This window comes from Quercus lobata, chromosome 10, assembly GCF_001633185.2.
Source record: "Quercus lobata isolate SW786 chromosome 10, ValleyOak3.0 Primary Assembly, whole genome shotgun sequence".
NCBI classification, from domain to species: Eukaryota; Viridiplantae; Streptophyta; class Magnoliopsida; order Fagales; family Fagaceae; genus Quercus; species Quercus lobata.
Window position 1 is genome coordinate 18,161,089 of NC_044913.1, and position 26,047 is coordinate 18,187,135.

At 36.4% G+C, this 26,047-nt stretch overlaps 1 protein-coding gene across 1 annotated transcript; it reads left to right on the top strand.

Annotated features, from left to right (window-relative positions):
- The first annotated feature begins 768 nt into the window (after positions 1 to 768).
- Positions 769 to 10,134, top strand: LOC115964451 (plant intracellular Ras-group-related LRR protein 7-like). Its single transcript, XM_031083759.1, has 9 exons — positions 769 to 963; positions 2,938 to 3,111; positions 4,515 to 4,584; positions 4,799 to 4,845; positions 6,372 to 6,480; positions 6,639 to 6,724; positions 6,960 to 7,050; positions 9,640 to 9,725; positions 10,096 to 10,134. Exons 1-9 carry the CDS (start codon positions 769 to 771, stop codon positions 10,132 to 10,134), a joined length of 897 nt encoding a protein of 298 aa, XP_030939619.1.
- Positions 10,135 to 26,047: the final 15,913 nt, after the last annotated feature.

A 26,047-nucleotide genomic window follows, 5' to 3' on the forward strand; every position in this document is an offset into this window, starting at 1 on the left:
CAGAATTTGCAACAAGGCAACAAAGCTGCCTGTCCTGGATTCAACCTGCAAGATGGCTACTTGTTCAAAGGTTTGCTCCTTTGTATTCCAAAATGTTCTCTCAGGCATAAGATTCTGCTTGAAGTGCATAACCAAGGCCATTTTGGGAGAGAGAAGACACTGCAGCTCCTACAACAACAATTCTATTGGCAAGGCATGCTTAAGGATGTGGGAAGACTAGTTCTAAGATGCATGATATGTCAGCAAAGCAAAGGGACAGCCACCAATGCTGGGTTGTATCTACCCCTTCCAGTGCCTAACAAGTCTTGGACCAACATTAGCACGGACTTTATGCTTGGATTACCCTCTACTACTAGAAGATCAGATTCTATTCTAGTGGTAGTGGACAGATTCTCCAAGATGGCCCATTTTGTGGCTTGCAAAAAGACTAATGATGTCTCCAATATTGCTGGTTTATTTTTCAGGGAGATGTATAAGTTACATGGAGTTTCAACCCACATTGTGTCTGATAGGGACGCCCAGTTTCTTGCCCATTTCTGGAGGACTTTGTGGAGGAAAATTGGTATTGACTTGCAGTATAGCACTAACTTCCATCCTTAAACGGATGGACAAACTGAGGTGGTCAATAGGAGCTTGGGCAACCTCCTAAGGTGTTTTGTAAGGGACAAACCTAAGGAATGGGAGAATGTTTTACCTATAGTAGAGTTTGCCTACAACTCATCTACCAATAGAACAACTCAACACTCTCCCTTTGAGATTGTTTATGGGATGCAACCAGCCAGTGTACTTGACTTGTCAAGCTTACTATTACCCAAGAAGGAGCATTTGAAAGCCATTGAGTTAGTTGGCTTCATACAACAACTACATGCAGATATTAAGAAGAAAATAGAGGCCAGCAATGCTAAGTACAAGGCACAAGCTGACAAGAAGAAAAGGCAAGTGATTTTCAAGGAAGGTGATCTAGTATGGGTGATCCTGACCAAGGAGAGGAACCTTGCTAGACCTAATACAAAGTTGCAACAAAAGAAGATTGGTCCTTGTCCTATACTACATAAGATTAATGACAATGCCTAACAAGTCAAGCTACCTAATCATCTACGTATTTCTAATAGTTTCAATGTACATCATTTGTTGCCCTATCATGAACAAGATCAGCTTACAACAAGCCACACTTGAGGACAAGTGTGTTCCAAAAAGGGACAGTCCTGATGCAGTTCATTTTTAAATCTATCTGTTACTAGCTTCTGTTCTATAATAAGTAATTTCTTGTTTTACTTTTAATAGCCTTTATCACTTGCAACATAAAGTTAGTTAGCTGATAGGTTGTTAGTGATAAGTGCAATAGCCTATTAGTTAGTTAGTTAGTTAGAGAAGTTAGTTAGGTTTTGGCCAAATTACATGGCAGCCACATGGTGGGTTCTTGTAACTAACTCAATAGCTTGCTTATGTAACTATAAATAAGTAAGGCTACCTTCATTGTAACTTGTTGAATTTGAATCCAAGAAATCTACCTATGAGGTATTATTCCAAGAGTGTGTCTCTTGAAAAGCTAGTTCATTCTTTCTTTTCTTTAAACAACTTAGGGCCCGTTGGGTACATGTGTTTAAAAACTGAAATTTGTTGTTTGAAAATATTTGTGAAAATATGTGTGGGTGAAAAGGTGTGGAAATATGTGTGGAAATACGTGTAATGTTGTTTAAAAATTGAAAATGGTTGTTTGAAAATACAAACCAAACACCCCCTTAGCTTTCTAAAACATCTTTCCTTTTCACCTTTTTTCCTCCATCAGTTACGGACCCCTAACATAACAGACCTCAGGTAGGTAAAGTGTTAAATTTCAAATTATGGATGTGCAACTTAAATTTTGGCATTGTAATTAGCCCTTACATTTCTATGTTAAGTCATATAAAAGTGATGTTTATTATTTAATTTATCTGAAATTAAATGATTTGTATTCCTTTTATGTTTTTTTTTTTTTTTTTGAGAAACATTTTATATTTTCTTGGCAAAAACTACATTTTCGTCTTTACATTTTCACGCGATTCCCACTTTGGTTCCTATCTTTTATTTTCATCGCTTTTAGTCTTTATTTAGAAAAACGCCATTTATTTTAGTCATTTCCGTCAGTGCCCTAATGGCAAAATCCTAAGTGACAGACGGAATGCATTGCTGGCTCATTAAATGCTGACGTCAGCATTAAAATAATAATATAATATATTATTTAGCATTTAAAAAATGCCACGTCATCTTTTAAAAACAAAAAATTAATTTATGAATTTTACCGAAATGAAAAAAAAGGAAAAAATAGAAATAAAAACCAAAAATAATTTTAATTGAGATCTAGCTTTATTTTGAGTAAGAACAAACAAGAACACAAACACAGTCATGGTTTTGTTGGCAACCAAACACAATATCAGTTGAACCACACACAATTAGCCAAAACCCAGAAATACAATAGATTGGTTAAAAAAAAGATTTTTAAAAAATCTAATGTGAGATGAGAGAAAAAAACCAGATTGAGCACCCAAAATTTTCAAAACCCAAAGAATACAAACCCAGAAAATTAACACAAACCCAGAAATTTCAAGCACAAACCCAGAAAATCAAACACAAGAAATTTCAAGTCCTGCTCTCTTTCTTTCATTTATGTCAAACAAAAAAAAGTCCGGCTCTCTTTGTGGATTTTGAGCACTGTGATGCTGTGGTGTTGGTTGAGGTAGATTGATTGAAGCACTATGGTTGATGATGGGTTGATTTATGGTTCATGGGTTTTGATTTAGGGTGGTTTCCGATGGGTTTTGGGGTTAGAATTTGGTATGGGTTTTGATTTAGGAATGGATTTAGGGATGGGTTTTCCTTTTGGATTTAGATTTTGTGGGTTTTGTGTGGATTTTGCTTTGATTTTTTTGTGGGTATTGTGTATGGTGGTGGTGGTAGGGTGTTTTTGTGGTGGTGAGGTGGGCTATTGCCATGGGTCTAGGGTGGGTTGTTGCCGTGGGTCTGGGTTGGGTTTCTGGGGTGTTGCTGTGGGTCTATAGGTACGAGGTGGTGGGGGTTTATCGTGTTAGAAATATTGCATCGGCTGGATCTGAAATCCGCGATGTGATGCAAGTCTGTGTCAAAGGATTGGTGCTCTGTTATCACTCATCCTTTTTTCGCTCGATGCTTTGTTTCTTACAACAACTGGCAGCAGCCAATAGTGGATCATCATCATCATCATCATTGGCCCTTTACCATACTACTCTAGTACAATAATCGGAGGACAAAGAACGGACATCTCCTCTTGCCATTGGAGGACAAACCCATAAAGTTTGTTTCTTTATGTTATGTTGTGTGTATATAGAGGAATGAATGTTGGTTTCTGATAAAGATTATGAGAATTGAGAACCATTTTACTTTATCTGTGGGTTTGTTTAAGATGGGATAGATATTTGTGGGTTAGTGTTCTTGTGTTTGATTTTTTGGGTTTGTGCTTGAAATTTCTGAGTTTGTATTCTTTGGGTTTTGAAAATTTTGGGTGCTCGATCTGGATTTTTTCTCTCATCTCACATTAGATTTTTTAAAAATCTTTTTTTTAACCAATCTATGGTATTTCTGGGTTTTGGCTAATTGTGTGTGTTTCAGCTGATATTGTGTTTGGTTGCCAACAAAACAATGACTGGGGTTGTGTTCTTGTTTGTTCTTACTCAAAATAAAGCTAGATCTCAATTTATATTATTTTTTGTTTTTGTTTTTTTTTTTTTTCATTTAGTTAAAATTCATAAATTATTTTTTTTAAAAAGATGACGTGGCATTTTTAAAATGCTAAATAATATATTATATTATTATTTTAATGCTGACATTAGCATTTAATGTGCCAGCGATGCACTCCGTTTACCACCTAGGACTTTGCTGTTAGGGCATTGACGGAAAGGACTAAAATAGAAGACGTTTTTCTAAATAGGGACTAAAAGCAGTGAAAATAAAAGATAAGGACCAAAGTGAGAATCGCGTGAAAATGTAGGGACGAAAATGTAGTTTTTACCTATTTTCTTTTATGTTTTCTAATAGTTGGTAAAAACGTGTGACATACCCATACAGTACATGTACATACGTGGCAAGTTAAAAAACTCACATCTGCTCAAACTCATGTCTGCTTAAAGTCTATCTTCTAGTATTGTTGAGAATATAAAGTTTTTCATTGGTTAAACTTTTCAGTTTTGTTGCATATCTTGGACAACAGTGAAATGATTAGATAGGATGCTTTAATCTATGCATTAATGTTAGCAATTAAAGTAGTCAGTGCATGTTTTGATCAGATCAATATAGAGACACATAAATACCAACATGGATATATTTTCAATACATAAAAGTGAACTGCTTTATGCATGCATAAATAATAAGAAAAACCGCATCATTAATCAGTACCTGTCAATTTGTGTAAAACTATGAAGTGAGTTTGTGGATACTAATACTATGATACCAGTTGAAGAGTTACTATTTTTACTCATGGATACTTTATTTCTCTTCAACAGCCATTCCCAAATGAAGTTTTCGATCTGGATAGATCTTTACATATTCTTGATTTAACCCACAGTAAAATAGGTAATGCTCTTTTTCCTCTGAAGATCCCAAGTCATCGGGTTAACATTGGTGAAAAAGACTCTTTCAGACTTGTTCTCACAGTTTTCTGTACTTGATTTAGCAGTGAGAAATTGATTTTTTTTTTTTTTTTTTTTTTAATTTTCTTTAAAAGAACGTCTTCATGCTGTTAACAGTTAACACCTGTCTCCTACTGAAGTTCAATTTATTTTTGCAGTTGACATACCTTTGGATATAAGCAAATTAATTAAAATGCAGCACCTGGTAAGAATCTTTAAATTCAGTTGTGTATGTGAACTGTAATCCCTTTCCATGAAATAGGTTATAAATGCACTTATCATTTAAATAAGTGATAAAACCTTAACTGCTTGATTTTGAAGGAGCTTTTCAATTTCTGATGGAAACAGTGCTTCTAGTTTTGAATCAAAGATTACGGGATAATCTGTTATTTGTTTGAATTGACAAAGTTTCAACATGGCTGACAGCGACTTGTTAAGTCAATGTAATATACCAGCTTAAACTACAAGAATGAACATAGTTGTAAAAATGGGAGTTTTTTTTAGAGAAAGTAAGGATATATATTCTATCTTAATGACATATCTGGTAGTGGGTGAGTTTGGATACTTGAGAGATCACCTATTAAGAGATTCATAAATTTGCATATTGCCCGCTGCATTTTTAGGAGATAAGTTGGATTGATCTACCCAGTTTCACTAAGCATTGATCGGCTTGGGAAGCATAGATCAGATATTTGGAATATGGTTCCGGGTTGTATGATGTGGATTGTTTGGATGGAGCAAAATCATCTTTTTTTAGGATACTGAAAAATCATTATGTCAGCGCACTCTTTTTGATTGGTCTCGGTATTGGGGTTTCTTGGATTGTTCATCCAGTATAGACTTCCTTGTTCTCTTAGACTAGCCTTTTTCCCTTGTGTTCATCATCATGAAATTAATTTTTTAATACTTTTGATCAATATAACTACACTTATTACCTATCAAAAAAAAAAAAAGCATTGATTGGCAATAGAACCATTTTTTTATTTACCTCCTAGGCATGAGGATAAACTGCTTGACCCGTCAGGGGTGAAAAACTCTTGGATTAATCGGTAACTGGTTCTGGCAGGTGGGGTCAGTTGCCCGTAGGAGTTTGATTAATAGTGAGGATTGTTGTATAGTATGCTCTGCGACGTGCAACTAATCTGAGTTAAGTTCTTCTATGTCATCAAAAAAAAAAAAAAGAACCATTTTTTTATTTGTTAATGAATTACATTGAGATACGCTAATGTTGGCTGATGCATTGGTTGCTAACCAAGTGATGTTTTGGAGGTAGAATGGATAAATGGATTTGAACTTATCTAATTTTCAGGTTGTTTATCAGCTTAGAATATGTCGATACAAATATTTATAAGGAATAATAATTGTATTGGTTTTGCTTTATCTCACTGTGGTGGAGAGAATTAGAGTCTTAGAGAGGAACATTCATCAGAAGAGCAATTCTTGGGAATTAATTGTAAGAGATTCATTGAAACAATCCATTTTCCTCTCTTGTTAGATCTTTTAGTCTCGTAAAACAGTTGGATATCTTATTTACCAATTTATCTCTGAGAGCTGTTCTTGTGACTTTATTGCTAAGTCTTATCTTTTTTTTTTTTTTTTAAATTTTTTTTTTTATAATATTTTTCATGACATGATTATATGCACATGGTGTTTTTTGCTTTTATTGTCATGAGTGATCATCATAATATGATATTGGCAAAGCTTGAACTTAAAGTTGCCCTATCTTTTCAGATCTCAGCGAAGAATCTTGTCCAGCAACTACCTACAAACTTGGGGACACTTCACTGTCTAAAACTTATAGCACTTGATGGAATTCAAATGACCTCCTTGCCTGCTGAAAGTAGTTCTCTTCTCTAAATAAGCAAGATAATGCTAGTTTATAAATTCGATATAGTTTGTTTGCCTTCTTTGGCTTTATCTGCAATTGTCATGGAATAATTGTAACTTGCATGAGACTTTTTCACTAGCATCTAACCAGATCATGTTTCTTGTCTCTAGTAGGACAGCTCGTGATGCTTGAGCGGTTATCCATCTCTGGAAATTTGTTAACATGCTTGCCTAAGACTATTGGGAGCTTGCGCAATGTGAGTAATCTTATCTAATGAAACTGAATGCTATTTGGCTGTTTCACTGCCTCTGTGGTTTGGGTTTCTTTAATTGTAGAATAACTTCGATAGGAGTCATATTGTGGTGCCCACTGATCAGAATCATGATTAGAAGTTAATTTCACATGCTTTCTTGAGTATTTTAATATTAAGAATGACACATTTAGCATGTCTTATAAATTCCAGGATCTAATATGAATTGTTGATGATGCAGTTATTGCTTTTAGATGTATCAAATAACAAGTTGAAGTCTCTTCCAGAATCAATTGGGAGTTGTTTCTCTCTTGAAGAATTACAAGCAAATGGTATGTTTAAATCTTTCTTTAGATTGATGTCTTCTTTTACATTAAAAACTATTGCCTATAGTAAGGCACTAGAATAACATGTAGATCTGAACATTGTGTTGGGCCTTCTGTGATTTTGGACTGGACTACCTCCTGCTACATTGAGGCCCAAATATTCTGGATAGGAGAGTTGGGACCAGTTTAATTGCAACTCACCGTAGTCCAGCTTGTGCATAAACTATGCCCCGTTTGCCGAAACTTTAATCACGTGCCCATGGCAGGCGCAGTTGCTATAGAAGAGTTACGGTAGACAAATATGATAAAACAATGATAAAAGAAATATGTTACTGTTAGGCAAGACAAGCGAGAAATCCTTAGTCAAAACAGGGAAAGAAAACACATTCTGAGTGAAGTTGCAAAGACGAGATGAGAAGAAATAATAATAAGTGATAAAATCAAAGAATGAAAGATCAGTTTACCACGTTTGATTGTGCTACAGGGCTAAGGCCAAGGAGGGAACCACTTCCTCAATGTGGGTAACTTCACAGGATGATCCTGCCATGGAAATTATCCACTTTGAGGGAATGGGCCTGAATGAGTTGTGCCCAAATGAGTTATTTTTCCTTAACAGAGGGTAGGCTTTTAGAGGGAGAGAAGGGATTAGCCTATTGGTGCATGCCTGCCATTTTACACTCTATTTCTTCTCTTTCTCGTTTCTCTCCTTTTTTGTTACTTTAATTCTTTTCCCCAATCTTACTCTCTTTCTTAGCACTTGTAGTTTTATGGTGAAGGTGGTGCTGTGATTCTCTCCTAGTGATTATTACTGTTGTGATGATCCTATTGTGCACGACAAGGACCTTTTATATACTGCCTGCCGTGACTAGTTTTTACCATTTTAATCTTTAACCATTTTTGTCTGATTTAGGGTGTTCCTCTCGACCACCCACTGCTTTGTCAGTTGTCCAGCCACCACCACTTACCTATGCTGGCTGTGTCACTCCCCATTACCAGACAAAGAAGACTATTTTGTTTGCTTGCTCACCGTGGGATTCCTATCCACCATAGTTTGGGTGTTTTCTCTTGTTATCTCTCATGGCATGCACCTAGTGGTTTCAACTCTTCTTTACTTCTTTTGGATGATAAGTCATCTCAACAGGACATTACCCCCAAAAGAATCTGAGCAGGAACCCCAGAATAGACTTTCCCTTCTCCCCACCACCAGACCATACCCTCTCTTACCTCTGGATCATGACCCATCACTCTTGTATTGGTTGGGTATAGGTTGGTAGTGCCTGGGCCTTGCGCTTGCTCCACTTCCTGTGTATGTTGAAAGCTTGTCTGTTGGTCATGCGTTTGCCATGGTCTGAAGGCTCATCTGTGCATTCTGCCGCTCATCCTTGACCTCTTATGGCGTGAATTGTTTTCTGATCTTTCATTCTTTGTTGGCTTGCTCCTTTCAAGGGCTAGGCCTTGCTTGATCGTGGGTTTTTCCCCTTTTAGCCCATTTTTTGCTCCTTCTGTAGTCTTGTTGCCATTTCTGTCATACTACTCTGCCATTCCTGTCGTGGTGTAATTTGACCCTTGCTTGCTGGGCCTCTTTGGGCCTGTTGTCTATTCTTCTCTCAATGACTCAATATGGTCATTGGATTTATACTCATGCTACTTTGGGCTTTCTTAACCCATTACGTTGCTTGTGGGCTTCTTTGTCCCATTTCTTTTTTCTTGAGCATCATTAGCCCATTTGCTTTTCTTGAGCATCTTTGACCCATTTTCTAACTCTGCATTCCATGAGCTTTTACTAACTCTTTTGAGCTTTCCACTAACCCCTTACTTTCTTGCTTCACTACCTCGGGTTTGCTGTGGTCCATTCTTTCTTTTCTACATTTCATAATGCCCATGGATTTACTACTTCTCTCTCTGGGCTCTTCTAGGCCCATTTGCTTTTCTCCAGGCCCATTTATTTACTTTGTGGGCCTATAATCCGTTGTTTCTGCCATTCGGGTTTAATGAGTTTTTTCTTCTATCAATCCACTAACTTTACTCTGCCCATATTGTTGGGCTTCTTCCTACTACTGGGCTTCCCAAAACGAGCATCAATAAACATTATGTAGATTTCTGAGATTTAAGGTCATAATTTCTGCATGCGCATAGATGATGAACAAATTTGTTAAATCTTTGACTAATAGCATATGTCATTTTTTTCATGACATTTTGACCTAAAGTTTTACATTTTCATTACTTTTCTTGTTCTGTGCCATGCTACTTTCATACTTCATCAATATGTTGTGAAATGTGTATTACATTTATGTTTTGGATGTTATCTTGTGATTATAAAATTTACAATCACTATGAATTTGTTAAGTTGTTTATAGGTTAGAGTGTTATTTTAGTGGACAAGCTAGAGACACGATTCTGCTTTCTGTGCTTCACGTGTCATATTTCAGCATTATTTAACTGGTTCTATTTATTTGTCCAATTTTTTTTTGGGTTTGGTTCTATTTGAAGATCTGACTTCTGAGTAAATTTGTCTTTGTCAGCTGTGTGCCATGGTTGTAATTTCTTAATTATATTCTGACCACTCACAGCTTCATGTTCTGGATAACCTTTCAGATAATCTCATCGAAGATCTACCTGCATCAATCTGCAATCTCATTCACTTAAAGTCACTTTGCTTGGACAATAATAACGTGAACCAGGTATTAACTTATCTCCCACTCTCTCTCTTAACACATGCATGTGGATCTCTTGTCAACTTTCCTAATACTGAAGCCCTTCTTCCTTGATCTACTTAGCTATTATTCTCGTCGTTATCTCTCCTCCTTTCTACCTCAAAGTCTTATCTTTCCTAAAGTTCCCCAAAACAGAATTGATAATGCCCCTTTTACTTTTATCGAACTCGAAACTGTTGGACTTGCAAACTTTGTCCCTAGGTCAACACAGATGAAGAAATTAAAAGAGAAAAGATATAGTTTAGGTTGAAGAAGAGAATCGGAAGCTAAGTACAACTTCCTGACTACCATTTGATGGACCTTTTTGAATTAAGACAGTGATGGTGTTTGCTTTCAGGACTTTGCCAGTCAAAAGGAGAGTTCAGCAATTTTCTGAAGTTGTTACACCACAATCTCAATGAATTACTTTAGTGTCTTGCACCAGGAGAGTCAATTTAGAAACATGCCTATACGGACAAGATTCGTTCTGAATGCTACCAATCTGATTATTATTATTGCTTGGCCTAAATACCTGAAGTATCAAAAGATTTAATAGGTTTAAGAAGCATCCAGCAGAAAGGAGAAAAAACAGGCTTTTAGAAGAAATTGTGTTGAGGAATCTTGAATATATCAGGCTTTTATATTCTCAATTTAGTGGCTTGTAAAATCACCAAGAACTTTATATTTTGTTCTCTCCATTTTATTTGCAATAAAGCTACAAGCATAACATTTTCACAGCAAAGCCTAGGTGGCAAGCTGTTTTACCTTTAACAACTTGCCACCCAGGCTTTGTTGTGAAAATGTTGGCACTACTCTTTTATTTGTTTTCACACACTTTATTGAGTATATATCGTTAGTAATGATTCATCTGGGTTTGTTACCTTGAGGCTTTTCAGTGAGGGCTAAAAGCAACAGCCTTAGTGAATATCATGTGCTTGGACAGGAATCAATTTTGTCAATAAGAGATACTTGGCAGTTTTCACTCAAATTATAAAATTTTTTCAAGCCGTGTTATATTTGGTATATGGTCTCATAGTAAAGGGTAAGGAATGTAATCTTTGGTGAGGATGCTTGAATTTAACAAACAATGAGATACCTTTGGTCCATCTTATACCATGCATGTGATGCATCTAAAATGTGGCCGATGGAGTGCAAAAAATACCTCTAACAAAACAAATTGGCACTATGGAGTCGATGTACATAAGCACATTGCACATTCTTCACTCCAAAAGTTTCCAAACCCGAAACAATTCTGTTTATAGGACCTACTTGATGATGGTTTTATGTCTTGCATATTTAACACAGTTGCAACTGTGTGTGGTAACTAAGTTATACAATATCTATCTTGCTTTCTTTGATATTTTTTTGCTTTTTATGAATGCTCTTAACTCTTGATTCCTTTTTAACAGACTAGAGGGCAGGGTTTGATCAGCTGGAGCCTTTTATCGTATTTGTAAATGAGGGCTTGGCTTTGTATATGCCTGTCATTTTGCAGGCTTGTATGTGTAACAGGTACTTTGTATTTAAAGATCCTCCTTAGGCTGTTGTGGTTCCTGGGACTATAGATTACATTTATACATGGAATGAAATGTGTTTGACACAGATAATATTTAGTTATTGAATCTAAAAAAACCAAACTGAATGCATGTTGAATTCTATGATTTTGGAATGACAGACGGTAACCTTAACAACCTATACCTTTTCTTTTTCTTTTTTTTGGCCAAAGATAATCTAACCATATTACAAACAGAAGAATTTTCTGGTAGTTCAAAATTCAAAAGAAACAAGCTAATAGCATGTAGACAAGGTCAAGACTATTAGTTGAACTCATTTTTGGCTTTTAAAATTTATTCCATTTTCCAATTTGGTGCGTGAAGTTTCAAAAGTAACACTCCAATCCTTTGTAAAATGATCTGATTAGGTCCTTGGGGTTTATACCATTTCCAATTTAGCCCCGAGTTTCAAAATTTTGTAAAATATTGTCCCATATTTTTCTTTCAATTGATATATTTTTGTATTTTCTCATCAACCAAATTTAGAATAGAGAAATCTTATATATGTCTAATCACATGACAATAGTGAGATCTCATGGCGGCCATGTGGCGCTTTTAATCTACTTGGATTGTTTGGGGTGTAATGCTAAGCTACACAAACAATTTTTTCTATTATAAATGTGTTGAATCAAATGACAAATTAGTCATTCTCTTAAAAAAAAAAAAAAAAAAAAAAAAAAAGAAGTAAAATTTGATATTTGGGGGTGGGGTGATTTGAACATAAATGTTTCCATTGGAAATACTATAAAATGCTAATTGAACTATAAGAATCTTGGTTAGTGTACTAATTAGTATATAAGCCAAATTGGATAATTTTATACATTTTAAGGATTTGATTACTAATTTTTTAAACTCCAAAGTACCAAATGAAAATAGGGCAAATTTTTAATAACCGAAAGTGGTGTTTACCCATTTGCAAGAGAATCCAACTCTGTAAAGTTTGTTAAAAACACTTTCACCAAAAAAAAAATTGTCTTCCACAAAATAAAAAATGAACCTAAAACAATAGTTGTATTTAAATATTAATTTAAGTGTTTGTTTTCTTTTGGGGAGGGGTTGCTAATTATTACAGACTAAACATAATGTTGTCCAACTCGGATAAACAAAGTGAATAAATTTCAAAATTAATATTAAGAAGCCGTTAGTTAAAAGACAACTACAACAAAATGTCAAAATCTTCCAATTTTGGATTTACCAATTTTAGATTATGTAAATTAAAAGCTAAAACTTATAAAATGTTGCAACATTTTGAATACAAATCTCATATACCATTTTTGTATTCCACCAATTAAAACTTGCCATATTTTTTTATTTTTATTTTTTTCATTTTAAAATTTGATTATTTTATAAGGAAAAAAAAAATAATAAATTGTTGATTGATGGAAGATAAAGTGGTACAGGAGATCTGTCTTCCTACATTTTTTAACTTAATATTTCATCAAATGCATGTACGATGTGGGTTGGTTAGAGCTTGTTTAGATGGGATGAGTTTTGAGTGATGTCACTCAATTTTCTGTTTACATCATCCAAATTGTGTGGGTCCCATGGATGAGCATTTGTTTGGTTGAGTTTTGGATTATTGTTTTCATGACTCGGTGACTCAAAAAAACAGATGACAGTCATTGAAAGTGAAAACAAGTTTTTAGCTGTTTTCAAAACTCAAAAATTGATACTTAGTGGCATGTCCGTAAATAAGTGAAGATTGTGGGGCCCATGACTTGTTTGTTGTCAAGTCAGACCCACTCATCACCAACGGCATTTTCTCCTTCTTCTTCTTCTTCTTTCCTTTCCTTTTCTTTCTTTCTTTCTTCTCCAGACCCACTCCAAGGCTTTTTTTTTTTTTTTTCCTCATCATCTTCTTCTTTATTTTTCTTTTTTCAGACCCACTTCAACATTTTTTCTTCTTCTTCTTCTTTCTTTTTCTTTCTTTCTTTCTTTCTTTCTTCTTCAAACCCACTTCATCATTTTCATACATGCATAAATTTATACCCAAAAACAAAAACCCACACCTCATTTTCGTGATTTTAGTTTTTGATCTAAGGATTCTTGGGTTTGGGTTTGGGTTTGGGTTTTCTGTGTTTGTGGGTTTTTGTGGGCTTTTGTTTGTGGGCTTTTGGGTGGAGGTTATGGTTGTGTTGAGGGCTGTTGAAGAATAGAAGCTTCGAACTTTGCTGAAGATGGGTCTGCGATTTAGATAAGGAGATGGGTCTAAATGGGTATTGTGAAATTGAAAAAGGAAAGTGAAATTGAAAAAAGGAAAGAAGATTAAAACGAAGAAGAGAACCTTGGATGATCTGTGTGTGCGATGATGTGGGAGGTGAGGGAAGAATCTTGGATGAATGGGTACTGTTTTTTGAGTTAGTATAGTCTTGGCAATGAGACATAACATTTGGGCTTGAAATCCAAGCACATTTGGGGTTTTTGTAGCCGATGATTTTGGAAGAAGATGATAATTTTGGAATGAAAGATGAGATTTTTGATGGGTCTACGTTAGGGAAATTGCAATCGGTGCAGAGATATCGTGAAGTACAGGGAAACCAAACGAGGCTACTGCCACTGTCTAAGAGAAAAGGAATGGTTTGTGGGGGTGTGCCAAAGTTGAGAGAGATTCAGTAGCCTCCATAGCTGTGAGGAAAGACTTTGGTTTTGGCAAGTGGGGATTTTGATTTTGGGTGTTTGAGGTGGTGAGCTCTGGTTAGAGAAGTAGAGGCTAGGGAATTGAGAGTCTTGATTGGATCTGAAGATGGGTGTTAGATAAGTTAAATGGGTTTTTTGATGGGATAAAATGAACCACTGTGCAGTATTGAAGAAGGGGACGCGGGTAGCTTTTAGTGAACTACTGTGTAGTGTCACTGGGTGGGGTCCATAGTTTTGGCAAAAAGTTGGGTAAAAAAGGTGAGATATGTGATTGGGTATTGAAACCAAACGAGTTTTATTTTGAGTGAGTGAAAAAATAGAGTCTGAGTGATGAGCAATGAGTGATAAAAACTAAGTGATGAGTGACCCTTTTTTTTTAACTAAACAAGCCCTTAGCACCTCTTGGTTTTCTCACAAGGATGTTTAGAGTTCAACCCAAAAAAAAAAAAAAAAAAAAAAAATCCATTAAACTTATATATTAAATTTTAACAAAAAAAAAGTCTTCAACTTTGACTCTTAGTTTTATGTTGAAAATAAAATTTTAAACAAAAATTATAAAATATTTTCAAATTATATATCATCACATAATATGTAAGTAATATAACAAAAGTTTGGCCCCTAAATAAAATATTGGGTAAATTCCACTAACCTACCTGAGGTGTGGCTTAATGCCAACTAGGTCCAACACATTTCAAAACAAACCAATTTGATTCCTAAAGTCAATTTTATCCCTGGCACCGTTTGCCACGTTAGTAGACCATTCTCAGGGTCCGTTTGGATTGAACTTATTATTGCTGAAACTGAAAACTGAAAATATTGTAGCAAAATAATTTTTAAATGTGTGAATAGTGTTATGGGACCCATTTTTAATGTTTTTAAATGCGTGAACAATGCATGCACAGTACGTGAACAGAGCATGCACTGTTCATAAACAGTGAATTTTGTAAACGTAGAAAAATTTTGTTCATAAACAGTCAATAACTACGGCTTAAAAAAAAAAAAAAAACGAAAAAAACAGAAAGAGAAAACGCGCTTTTGTAAACGCAGACGCCCAATCCAAACCAATACTCACTGTGACTCTCTTCTTCGTTAGACTGTTAGTCTCTTCTCTCTTCTCCTTTCCTCACTCTCTTTCTCCCTAACCTCAGATTTGCCATAGCCATAGGCAAAACAACAACCTAATTATACTCATACCAAAACTCAGCCAAATCCACCACAACAACAAACCCAAATCCAAAAAACAAAACCCACCATCGTAGCAAAACAACCACCATAGCAGAACCCACAACCACCCCCATCCCTACCCCCACCCCCACCCCCACACAAATCCAACCCCATATCAAAGCCCACCACCACTGAAAACCACCATTGACCACAATATCCAAACAACCCACAACAAATCTAAACCCATATCGAAACCCACCACCACCACAGTAAAACCACCACATATTGGTACCCATAACCACCCCTAAAGAAAATTCACCACCAATGGAACCCACCACCACTGAAAACCCAAATCCCAAAAACCCATAGCAAATTGAAACCACCACTAGCAACCCACAACCAAGCCAAACCACCAGCCCACACACCACTTCCTTTACTTGAGAGAGAAGAGATAGCTAACCCAAACCACCAACTCATCAAGGGTTAATTCGGCCAAGCAAAAAAAGAAAGAAAAGAAAATAGAACAAGCAAAGGAAAAAGAAAATAGAAAAGGAAAGTCAAAGAGAGGGAGAACCATCGTGGAGCTCGCAGCAACTATGGCTTGCTGCGGTAGCCATGAGGTTTTGGGGGATTAGAGTTTAGGGTTAGGGAGAGGATGAGAAAAGGTTGAGATGAGAGATCAGAGAAGAGAGAGTGTTGAGAGAGATGAGAGACTTAAATGACTAACGGACTTAAACGGTGTGTAGGGACTAAATTGGGCTTAAGGACTAAATTGGTTAATTTTGAAAAGTTTTGGACCTGGTTGGTATTAGTCCAAACCTCTTGGGAGGTTAGTGAAATTTATTCTATGTTAGGACATATGTGTTTCACTTGTTAAGAACATATGTCATGATTTTATGTAATTGACTTATCCTTTGACAAAACGCACTTTACTTATATTTGGGTAGATTTAGGATGTTTTAAATACTTCATGAAACCTTGTTTCAAGATCTAGTATTGAAGCTTTTAAGTCTGTTCAAGAAAACAAGTTCAGAGTGCAAAATCATTAAAACTCGATAGCTGGTCGACAGTTGCATCTATCGAGCTTAAGGAAGTTGTTCTACATTCGGTGTGGTCGACACCTTCTCGATAGCTGCTCGACACCTGCTATCTGTCGAGGTTTAAGATTTTCAGAATTTCTATCTAATTTTCTTGGGATTCGTGAATATGTCTTTGGGCCTTCTTTTCTCCTAAACCTAGACATATAAAAGGATCAGTTTTAGGGCCGTCAAAGTGTTCACAAGTTGCACAAGTTTTGAGCAAACTCTGTTCAAGCAAATTGTGATCGGAGACGAAGTTCTTGCCCTAGTTCATCTCTTTCTCTTGAAGAAGTTGCTGTGTATGTGCACCGTAGGGTTTTGTGACCAAGTATCTTCTTGATCTTCATCGTATGGATGAACTGAAGAACTTTGCAACCAACAACCTTCTTAGTTGGTGATTGAAGTCGCGTACTGGGATCCGTGCAATCGGTTAGTCACTTACTGGGAGTCGTGCATCTGAAAGGGGAACTGTCACTATAGAACAAGTCCAATTGGGTATTGGGGTAAGGGTTCAACTGTAGGTTGGTAAGGTACTTGGATTCCTTTACTTGTAACCACTTGTTGTGATAATAGTGGAGTTTCGGGAGTGGTGACCTGAAAATCACCAGGTGGGGTTTTTGCCGTTAAGTTTTCCCCATTCGTAAACAAATCATCGTGTCTTTTATTTTCTGCTTCGTATTTAGTTTATTGGTGATTTGTTTGTGCTACCACGCGTTTGCATGATAAATTGATTAATTAATAACTTGACTATTTAATTAATTAATTTCTATCACAAGGAGTCATTCAGTTTGTGGCCTATCATTCTAAACTATTTTTTTCCCACTTAAAATTTGGAACGAAAAGTTTCATTCCTAATTATTATGGATTAGTGTTAAATCCGTACATAAATATTGCAGTTAAGGGGGTGTTTGGTATACCAACTTAAAGATACATTTTCAATTTTTAAACATTACACATATTTCTATACATTTTTTTACCCACACATATTTTTAAATATATTTTCAAATAACAAAACACATATTTTCAAACACATATACCAAACGAGTCCAAATCTTCTGTCTTATCAAGTGTGATAGTATTTTAGACCCCTTAAACAATTGAATTAACCCTAGGTAATTAGCCAAGTTGTTACTTAGTCAAATTAACAAGTCTAGGTTAACACAAATATATCATATCATGCATAGCAGCGGAAAATAAATAAGACAATGATATGATCACCCAGGAAACCAAACCGGTAAAAACCTGGGGAGGATTTGACCTAGCTATCCTCAAGGTAAACTTGAATCCACTATCAGAAAGAATCGAAGTTCATACAAAAGGACTTACAAGCACCCCCGCTCGACTTCCTAATGCTACTAACCAGTAGAACTTACTGACACGACCACGTGCAAGCTCCGAATCCACGGACTCCTTCTTTCTTGGATTCCTACCAGCTACAAGCACCCCCGCTTGTGTATTCTTTAAACTTTAATGGCAGCAACTGTTTTGATCATCAAGGTTTAGAGAATATCTCCTCCTTGAAAACCCTAAGTTTGTGTAAAGGAAAACTCCTCTAGATCTCACAAGAGATTTACACAAACCGCAATATGAGCAACACTAAAACGTGGCTAGGGTTTGCCTTTTATACTTAGGACAAATAAGAAACCCTAAAAACGTTTTAAAACAAATAGGGCTGAGTTGGACGAATCTGCAGAAAAGCAATCTGCCCGACGTTCGATCGGTCGAGCCTAATCTTCGATCGATCGAGCCAGGCCGAAAGCCACATTGCTTTCTGCTTTACACTCGATTCCAACTTTACATTGACTTACAACTTTGAGCTAGCTTTAAACACTTCTAAACACATTGTTTTGATCATGGTTTGCCAACAATACAAATTAGAGTTCTAAATACATAAAGTCCTAAACTTTAGAACCTAACAAACTCCCCCTTTGGCAATCCGTGACAAAACACAACATATAAGCTCAAAGTTTACAAATGAAAAGCCCTTTACAAAATAATGCTCATAAACAAAAATTCAATCCTAACTACTATCCATCAGTTGCAAGTGTAGACAGCAGCTCAATTGAATCAACCTGTATATTTCCTGAAACACTAAACAAAATGCATAACCACATGTGTGGAAATAATACAAGTAAACAAAATAACTTCTTGATTTCAAACAACACACAAATAAAGACATATATCAATGAATAACTCATAAATATAAATCAATAAGCAGTTTGAAACAAGAAACAAATAAAGTACCAACAAAAACATAAAACTCCCCTTAACATGAATATCCCATCAAAAACAAGGTAAGAGCTAAAAATGTTAAGTACACAGTGAAGCACCTAGATACAATCTAAAACTCTACAAGCTCCAACCAAAAAAAAAAAATCTCCCCCTGAAAGCAAAAACTCTACAAGTACTCCCCCTTTTTGGGACGGAATGCCAAAGGGCAAACAAGATATCCATCATCAAAAGGGAGGTGGTCTAAACTACGCCAACTCCGCACACAAGGCACGGATCTTATCAAGTACGTCCACCAAAATCTGTCCTTGAGCCGTCTGAACGGTCAAGACATGATCCAACGTGCGACGAATGTCTGAATCATCCGTAGCAGTCGGTGGAGGAACAACAGCATCAGCAGCAGCAGCAACACCTGAAGGCTCAGCAGCAGCTATACCTGTAGAAGAGGGAGGAGGGGGAACACTACTAGATGACGCACCTCTAGGACGAGAAGGAGGGACCCTCAACTGAGCAGCCCTCTGACGAAGAAAGGTGGCACCTATAGGAGCTATCACATGAACAGGCTCACCTGACGGAAAACCATCTAGACCTAAATAGAGCAGAATCCTATGAATGAAAATAGGATGAATCAGCACATGCCCTATGGCAGAACTCCTATGAACCTCGTTCAAAGAACGAAGGAACAAGTGAGGAAAACTGATAGACGCTCCAGAAGCAAAGGCGTACAAAAACACACATCGCTCTAAAGGGATGGTGTGGAAGTGAGAGATAGGCCACAAGGAATGACACACAATCCTAAAGAAGAGATAGGCAGTCTCGGTAAGCTCAGCGGACGTGATCCGAGGATCAGAACCCCACTGGATAGATGACCCAGTGATGTAAGACATGACAACATCTAAAGAGGGTGACTCATCATAGGGATAGACAGCATCCCGAACTACCGGCACCCCAAGAGCCTCAACCACCACCCGAGGGGTAATGGTAAACTCTACACCTCGTATCCAACTCCTAACAAGGGTGTTGGAATCATAGATGTGACAAGAGAGATTCGAATAGAAGTCTCTAATCAGGGCGGTCAGAGGAGGATGATCTATCTGTACGAGAGGCAACCAACCCCTAGACTCAAAATTAGCCCTAATGGCCGGATCAAGCGCATCTAACACAACAGCTCGCTCAGACTAGATCTTACGCCTACAGTTCAAGGTGTCATAGGCTTTTCTACACTTATCATTCTTAAACAGCTCTACTCTAGGTGGAGACTCAGAGGAAGTGGAAGTGGTCATATTAGCTCTAGTTTTCCTAGGCATGGTGCTAAGATAAGGATCAAAACACAGAGCGAAAGAACAAAACCACAAAACAAAACCAAAGGCAGACTGCAAGTTAGCACAAAAACAAAAAATAGAAACAAAATCTATATGATGCATGAACAAATTTAAATGTCATGATGCATGTGCTAGTGCAGTGAATTGAGTCAAAAAGATTCAAATTACAAAATTGGCTTGCACATAAAGGTTTGTAACACAAAAACCCCAAATTAAAGAAACCACTTGATCAATTTAAAAAAAAAAATTGATGAATTGATCATTGCACATGATAGAATAACAATAATAATGACCAATTACATCAATTGGAGAAGCCAATTTCATCAATTTAAGCCAATTTGACAAAATCCCCAATTCGGATCAAATTCAAAACCCTAGAATTTTCAATTTTTCAAAAACCATCAAATTGATCAAATTAAATCATAGGGAACATCAATATAACATCATGATACAAAAACCCATTGATCAATTACACAAGAATTGGCTTGAATCATCAAAAACCCCAACAATTTTGAAGATGGCGAAAATACCCATGAGAATGCATGAAAAATGCATGAAAACAAGAAATAAACTTGAAAAAGAAGGGCAAAAGGGTCTTACCGGCTTCTAGGGACAAAAACCTTATAAGAATCTTGAAGGAAAACGACAAAAATAGATGGTGGAGCCAAGAGCCAACGCGGAGAGAGAGAGGAACTTGAAAAAGTTTGAATAGTGACTTTGAAAAAGTCCTATTCTGCCTTTTTAAAAAACCAGAAACACGAGTTTCGATCGGTCGAAAATCAGCCTCGACCGGTCGAAACAGACAGAGGCTCCCTCTCTCAAAAAAATTTAAAATTTTAAAAATTTCAATCGGTCGAAAAACAGAATGGACCGATCGAATCAGGCAGAGGCTCACCAAATTTTTCTGGAAAAACACAATTTTTGAAAAACAAATTGATTTGACTCAAGGCATTAAAATTTAAGACCAAAAATGCATGAGTAAGAGATGATATGTTTTTCCAAACAAGAATTTTAAGCCCAATATTCCCAAAAAAAAAAATTTTGCATTCTCCACAAATTTTTAAGCAACAAATTTAGTTTGCATATAATTCAAAGTGATTGCAAAAACTTGGTTGGTCAGACCATAAACACACACAATAACATGTACAATGTTTAGCAACGAGTAACTCGTGTAGTGTGTGCGACTAGCAAAGACATGAGATACATGTGAGGTGATATGTGAATAGCAATCAATCACAAAGTCTACAAAATTCATCACAAAGAATTTAAAAGAGACTATCACCTAAAGAGTTACATCATATAACTCCCACATCTCCTAGATCATAAGCTTGCAATCATGTAAGTTTCTTGTATTTATGCCTCATAATATACATTCCAATTTTAAGTTTATGTGAGTTTGGCATCAAGCCTAATAGTACACACCAATTAGATTTTAAGAATTAAACACTTTTACCGAGGCTTCACCTTATGTTCTTTTTGTGCATGTGCTACACTTTCTCGAGCACAAAATCTTATGATATGCACTAAGGTGTTCATGATTGGCTAGTGAACAGTGGTGAGATGGTTATTTATGCTTTTCTCTAAAAGTTCAAGTCCGACATTTAAAAACAAGGGACTTCAAGATTAAGACATAGTAATCAAAAACCATACACATCTTTCCCACACAACATGCACTACAAATCTTCAACTAGTAGAGTGCAATAAATAAGTTCATCAAAGCTAAACAAGGTACAAACAACATGTTATGTGAAAATAAATTGACCAACCTTGTTCTCAAAAACCAAGAAGAATAGTGCAAAAACAAAATGTGCTTCCTTTTTCCCTTTTATTTTTTTATTTTTTTTAAAATAAAAACACCTAGAATGAAATGCATGAATGTTATGCTATGCAAATTCTAGAGACAAAAAAAAAACAAAACCAAAGAACAATGGTCACAAAGGGTAGAGTAATGAAGCACAAGGACCATGTCAGAAAGACTCAGTTAGGACGCGTCTTTTGCATCCAAAACTTTTTAGATGCACCACGAGCATTGGAGTTCTTATTCACTTGAGAATGATTTCCAACTTTAGGATTAGAATAAAGGTTTAAAACCTTTACCAAATCACCAATAAGTACCATAGGATCAAGTGCTTGAGGCACAGGTACTTTTGGTTTGTTTGCTCTCTTTGCAGCTTGCAGCTTGTAGCAATTTGGACGTATGTATCCAATCTTTCCACAAAAATGACAAACCCATGCAGGTTTATCATGTGTCTTGTCCTTAGATAGGGTAGGTTTCTTAGGCTTAGATTCTTTCAAATCAACCCTAATCTTCCTAGATGATGAACCTTCTAAGGGTTTAGCAACCTCACTCACAGGGGGTTTGACAGTTTCACTCACTATCTCACTCACTGAAGGTTCAGAAGAAGAAGATGAAGGAACAAACTTAGTGGAATGGGGAGCGGACACACAGATGCTATCAACATAACCTAAACCAGTTTTGTCAGAAGATGACTTTTGAACACTTAGCATTTGCTCAAGTTTAGAACTAGCAGATCTAACAACAGATAAATCAAGTTCTAAAGATTTAATTTTATCAAGCAAAAGCATGTTTTCAGTTTTCACATTGTTCAAAAGGTCATTAGCATCAACTAATTTAACAAGCAAAATTTTCTTTTCAAGCTCAAGAGATTCAATTTTCTTTAGGCCAAGTTCAACATTCATTGCATCCTTTGCAGCAACTTTGCAAAGTTTGTTATAGCCCTCTTGAAGATCTGCATCTTCAGAGAGTTCCCCATCAGAAGGGTTCTCTTCAACAGATATGCTCTCATCAACTACAGCAGTAGCAGTGAAAGCAATGAAGTTTCCATCCTCATCACAATCAGAATCATGATCAGAAACTTCACCATCACTAAGGGTTACAGCCATAGCCTTACCCATAGACTTCAAATAGGTTGGACATTCAAATTTCAAGTGTCCATACCCTTGACATCCAAAACATTGAGAGCCCAAAGAATTATTGGAAGATTGACCTACTCTCTCTCTAGGTTTATCATTGTTATTAACCTTAGTGGGATCATACTTCCTAAAATTTCTAGGTTCAGCAGTGTTTGTGCCTCTTGCCTTTCTATTGTTATTCCTGAGAAAGTTTCTAAAGTTCTTGGCAAGATAGGCAATCTCTGTAGCAGAGAGCTCATCATCAAATCCACTACTATCAACATCATCAACTGACTTAAGAGCCATTGATTTGGATTTGGAAGTTTTGGGTAGATCCAACTCATAGGATTGAAGAGATCCTACAAGCTCATCAACAGGGATGGAGTCCACATCCTTGCTTTCAGTAATGGCAGTCACTTTGGGTCTAAAGTTTTCAGTCAAAGATCTAGGAATCTTCTTAACAATTTTAGGTTGATCATAGATTTCACCCAAGTTAAAAGTAGAATTAACAATATCATTCAGTTTAGCATAGAATTCATCAAAAGATTCATCATCAGACATCCTAATGCTTTCAAATTTAGAAGTCAATTGCTGCAATTTATTTATTTTGACAGCCTTTGTGCCTTCATGCACAGTCTGGAGGATATTCCAAGCAGTATGAGCGATCTCAACATTCGAGATTCTCTTAAATTCCTCCATAGAAACAGCATTAAAAATCGCATTCATAACCTTGCTATTAAACGAAGCTGCTTCTTTCTGAGAAGTTTGCCACTCACTAACAGGAGTAGTGGGCTTCTCCCATCCGTATTCAACGGAATTCCACACCCTCTCATCAATGGATTTCAGGAAGGCTTTCATCCTTACTTTCCAGTAAGCATAATTATTCCCATCGAAGTGAGGAGGAATAACTAGAGAGTGTCCGTGTTCCATGACAACAGGGGTCAAGGATCAGCTTAAAGATCAAAGGATCAAAAACAAAAGAGCTACCCGCTCTGATACCACTTGATAGTTTTTTAGACCCCTTAAACAATTGAATTAACCCTAGGTAATTAGCCAAGTTGTTACTTAGTCAAATTAACAAGTCTAGGTTAACACAATAAATCATATCATGCATAGCAGCGGAAAATAAATAAGACAATGATATGATCACCCAGGAAACCAAACCGGTAAAAACCTGGGGAGGATTTGACCTAGCTATTCTCAAGGTAAACTTGAATCCACTATCAGAAAGAATCAAAGTTCATACAAAAGGACTTACAAGCACCCCCGCTCAACTTCCTAATGCTACCAACCAGTAGAACTTACTGACACGACCACGTGCAAGCTCCGAATCCACGGACTCCTTCTTTCTTGGATTCCCACCAGCTACAAGCACCCCCGCTTGTGTATTCTTTAAGCTTTAATGGTAGCAACTATTTTGATCATCAAGGTTTAGAGAATATCTCCTCCTTGAAAACCCTAAGTTTGTGTAAAGGAAAACTCCTCTGGATCTCACAAGAGATTTACACAAACCGCAATATGAGCAACACTAAAACGTGGCTAGGGTTTGCCTTTTATACTTAGGACAAATAAGAAACCCTAAAAACGTTTTAAAACAAATAGGGCTGGGTTGGACGAATCTATAGAAAAGCAATCTGCCCGACGTTCGATCGGTCGAGCCTAAGCTTCGATCGATCGAGCCAGGCCGAAACTGCTTTACACTCGATTCCAACTTTACATTGACTTACAACTTTGAGCTAGCTTTAAACACTTCTAAACACATTGTTTTGATCATGGTTTGCCAACAATACAAATTAGAGTTCTAAATACATAAAGTCTTAAACTTTAGAACCTAACAAAGTGTGCTCCACTTTATGCTCCACCAATGAAATTTGGACAGCTAGCCTCTCTCATTAAATAAGATAACTCTGACTTTAACACTCACGTTACTGAGACGTTAACATTAAAATCCCTTTCTTTTTTTTTTTTTCTTTTTTTTCTTCCGCAGCTTTTATTTCTTCTCTCTATTTCCGGCTTTTGGTTTCTTTTTTTTCTCTTCTCCATATGGTTTGAGTCAACAAGAACTCTTTTGAGTTTTGTCTCTTGCTGCAGCTTTTGTTTTTGATTTGGACTCTTCCCTCTATTGTCTCATTATATTCCTTTCTCCCAAAGTGTTTTTGGCTTTTGCTTTTGTTTTTGTATGCCACAGAGGTTCCTTTTGTCCTATAGGTGCAGATTTGTTTCAACTTTTGAGAGACTCCTGCTGAAACAAGCAACCTTCAAGGCTTTCAAGGTTTTTTTTTTTTTTTTTTTTTTTTCACTTCTCTATGTGGTTGACGTCTCAAGAGTTCATCTTCATCCTCACTTTGCCCCGGTTATAGATACATCCTCACTTCATCTTCAAGTGTTCATCTGCTTCTATTGGTTTCTACAAAGTGACTTGTCTATGGTGATAATGGTGTTTGATTTTTGTTCCATTATGAAACATGTGAAAAGAAAAACATTTTTGGACGATGTAAAGGTTGTAGTCAGTAAATAATTGGGGTTGCTGGATTTTGTATTTTACATGTTTGTTGAAATTCTTAAATGAGTGATTGGGATGGGAAGCTCCTCCATAGAAGCTCTCTTGTATATATCTTATTGTAGAGATTACAATTTGATTTGAATATATGGATAACATTTTATTTAAATTCCAGATTTCATTATTTTATCAAACTCTATTTGATAAGGACTGATTGGATTAATGGATATCTGCTAAGAATGCTTGGACTGATATGTTTTGGTTTTGTGTTTCAATTGAGATAAGGTCGGATATGTCTCAATAGATGTTTTTTTTTTTTTTTTTTTTGAGATGAAACCGGACCTATTCTGCAGGAACAAAACATTATATGTAGGAAAAACAATTTCTACAGAAACAAAAACAGGGGAACCATACCAATTCTGCAGAAACAGAAACATTGTTATCTGCTTGAAGTTGTACACATCTCTTGATGATGGTGAACGTTGGGTGCACTGCACGATGGTCTAGCCCACACTTTGTGTTAGCTCATTAAATGGGCTTGTTGAAGAATTGGCAAGAAGTCAGCAAAGCAAATTGAACTTACTGGAGAAGCTTGTCCGAAAGAGAAGAATTGAGTTCATCTTTTCCTCTATAATTATGTAGAAAAGTCCAGCAACATTTATGAAGGGATGTACAAAAGTCAAGCCACATAAATGAATATGTGATGTTAAACTTGTGGGACACGTTGGAAGGAAGAAAGAAAAGAAAGAAGCAAAAGGCAAGGGTCATTCGGCTAAGGAAGAGCTGAAGAAAAGAAATTGGTTGAAGCAAAGTCAAGATAAGTTAGCTGGCATTTATTGTGACTTGATGTGAAGAGTGTGAAAGGGAGAAAAGAAGGAAAAGATGAAGAAATAAAAGGAGAGGCCATTCGGCC

Coding starts and splice junctions, on each gene's coding strand:
- LOC115964451 (XM_031083759.1), top strand. CDS start 769: ATGCAACCAGCCAGTGTACTTGACTTGTCAAGCTTACTATTACCCAAG. Junction 3,112..4,514: donor AAATCCGCGATGTGATGCAA/GTCTGTGTCAAA, acceptor TCTCTTCAACAG/CCATTCCCAAATGAAGTTTT. Junction 4,585..4,798: donor TTTAACCCACAGTAAAATAG/GTAATGCTCTTT, acceptor TTATTTTTGCAG/TTGACATACCTTTGGATATA.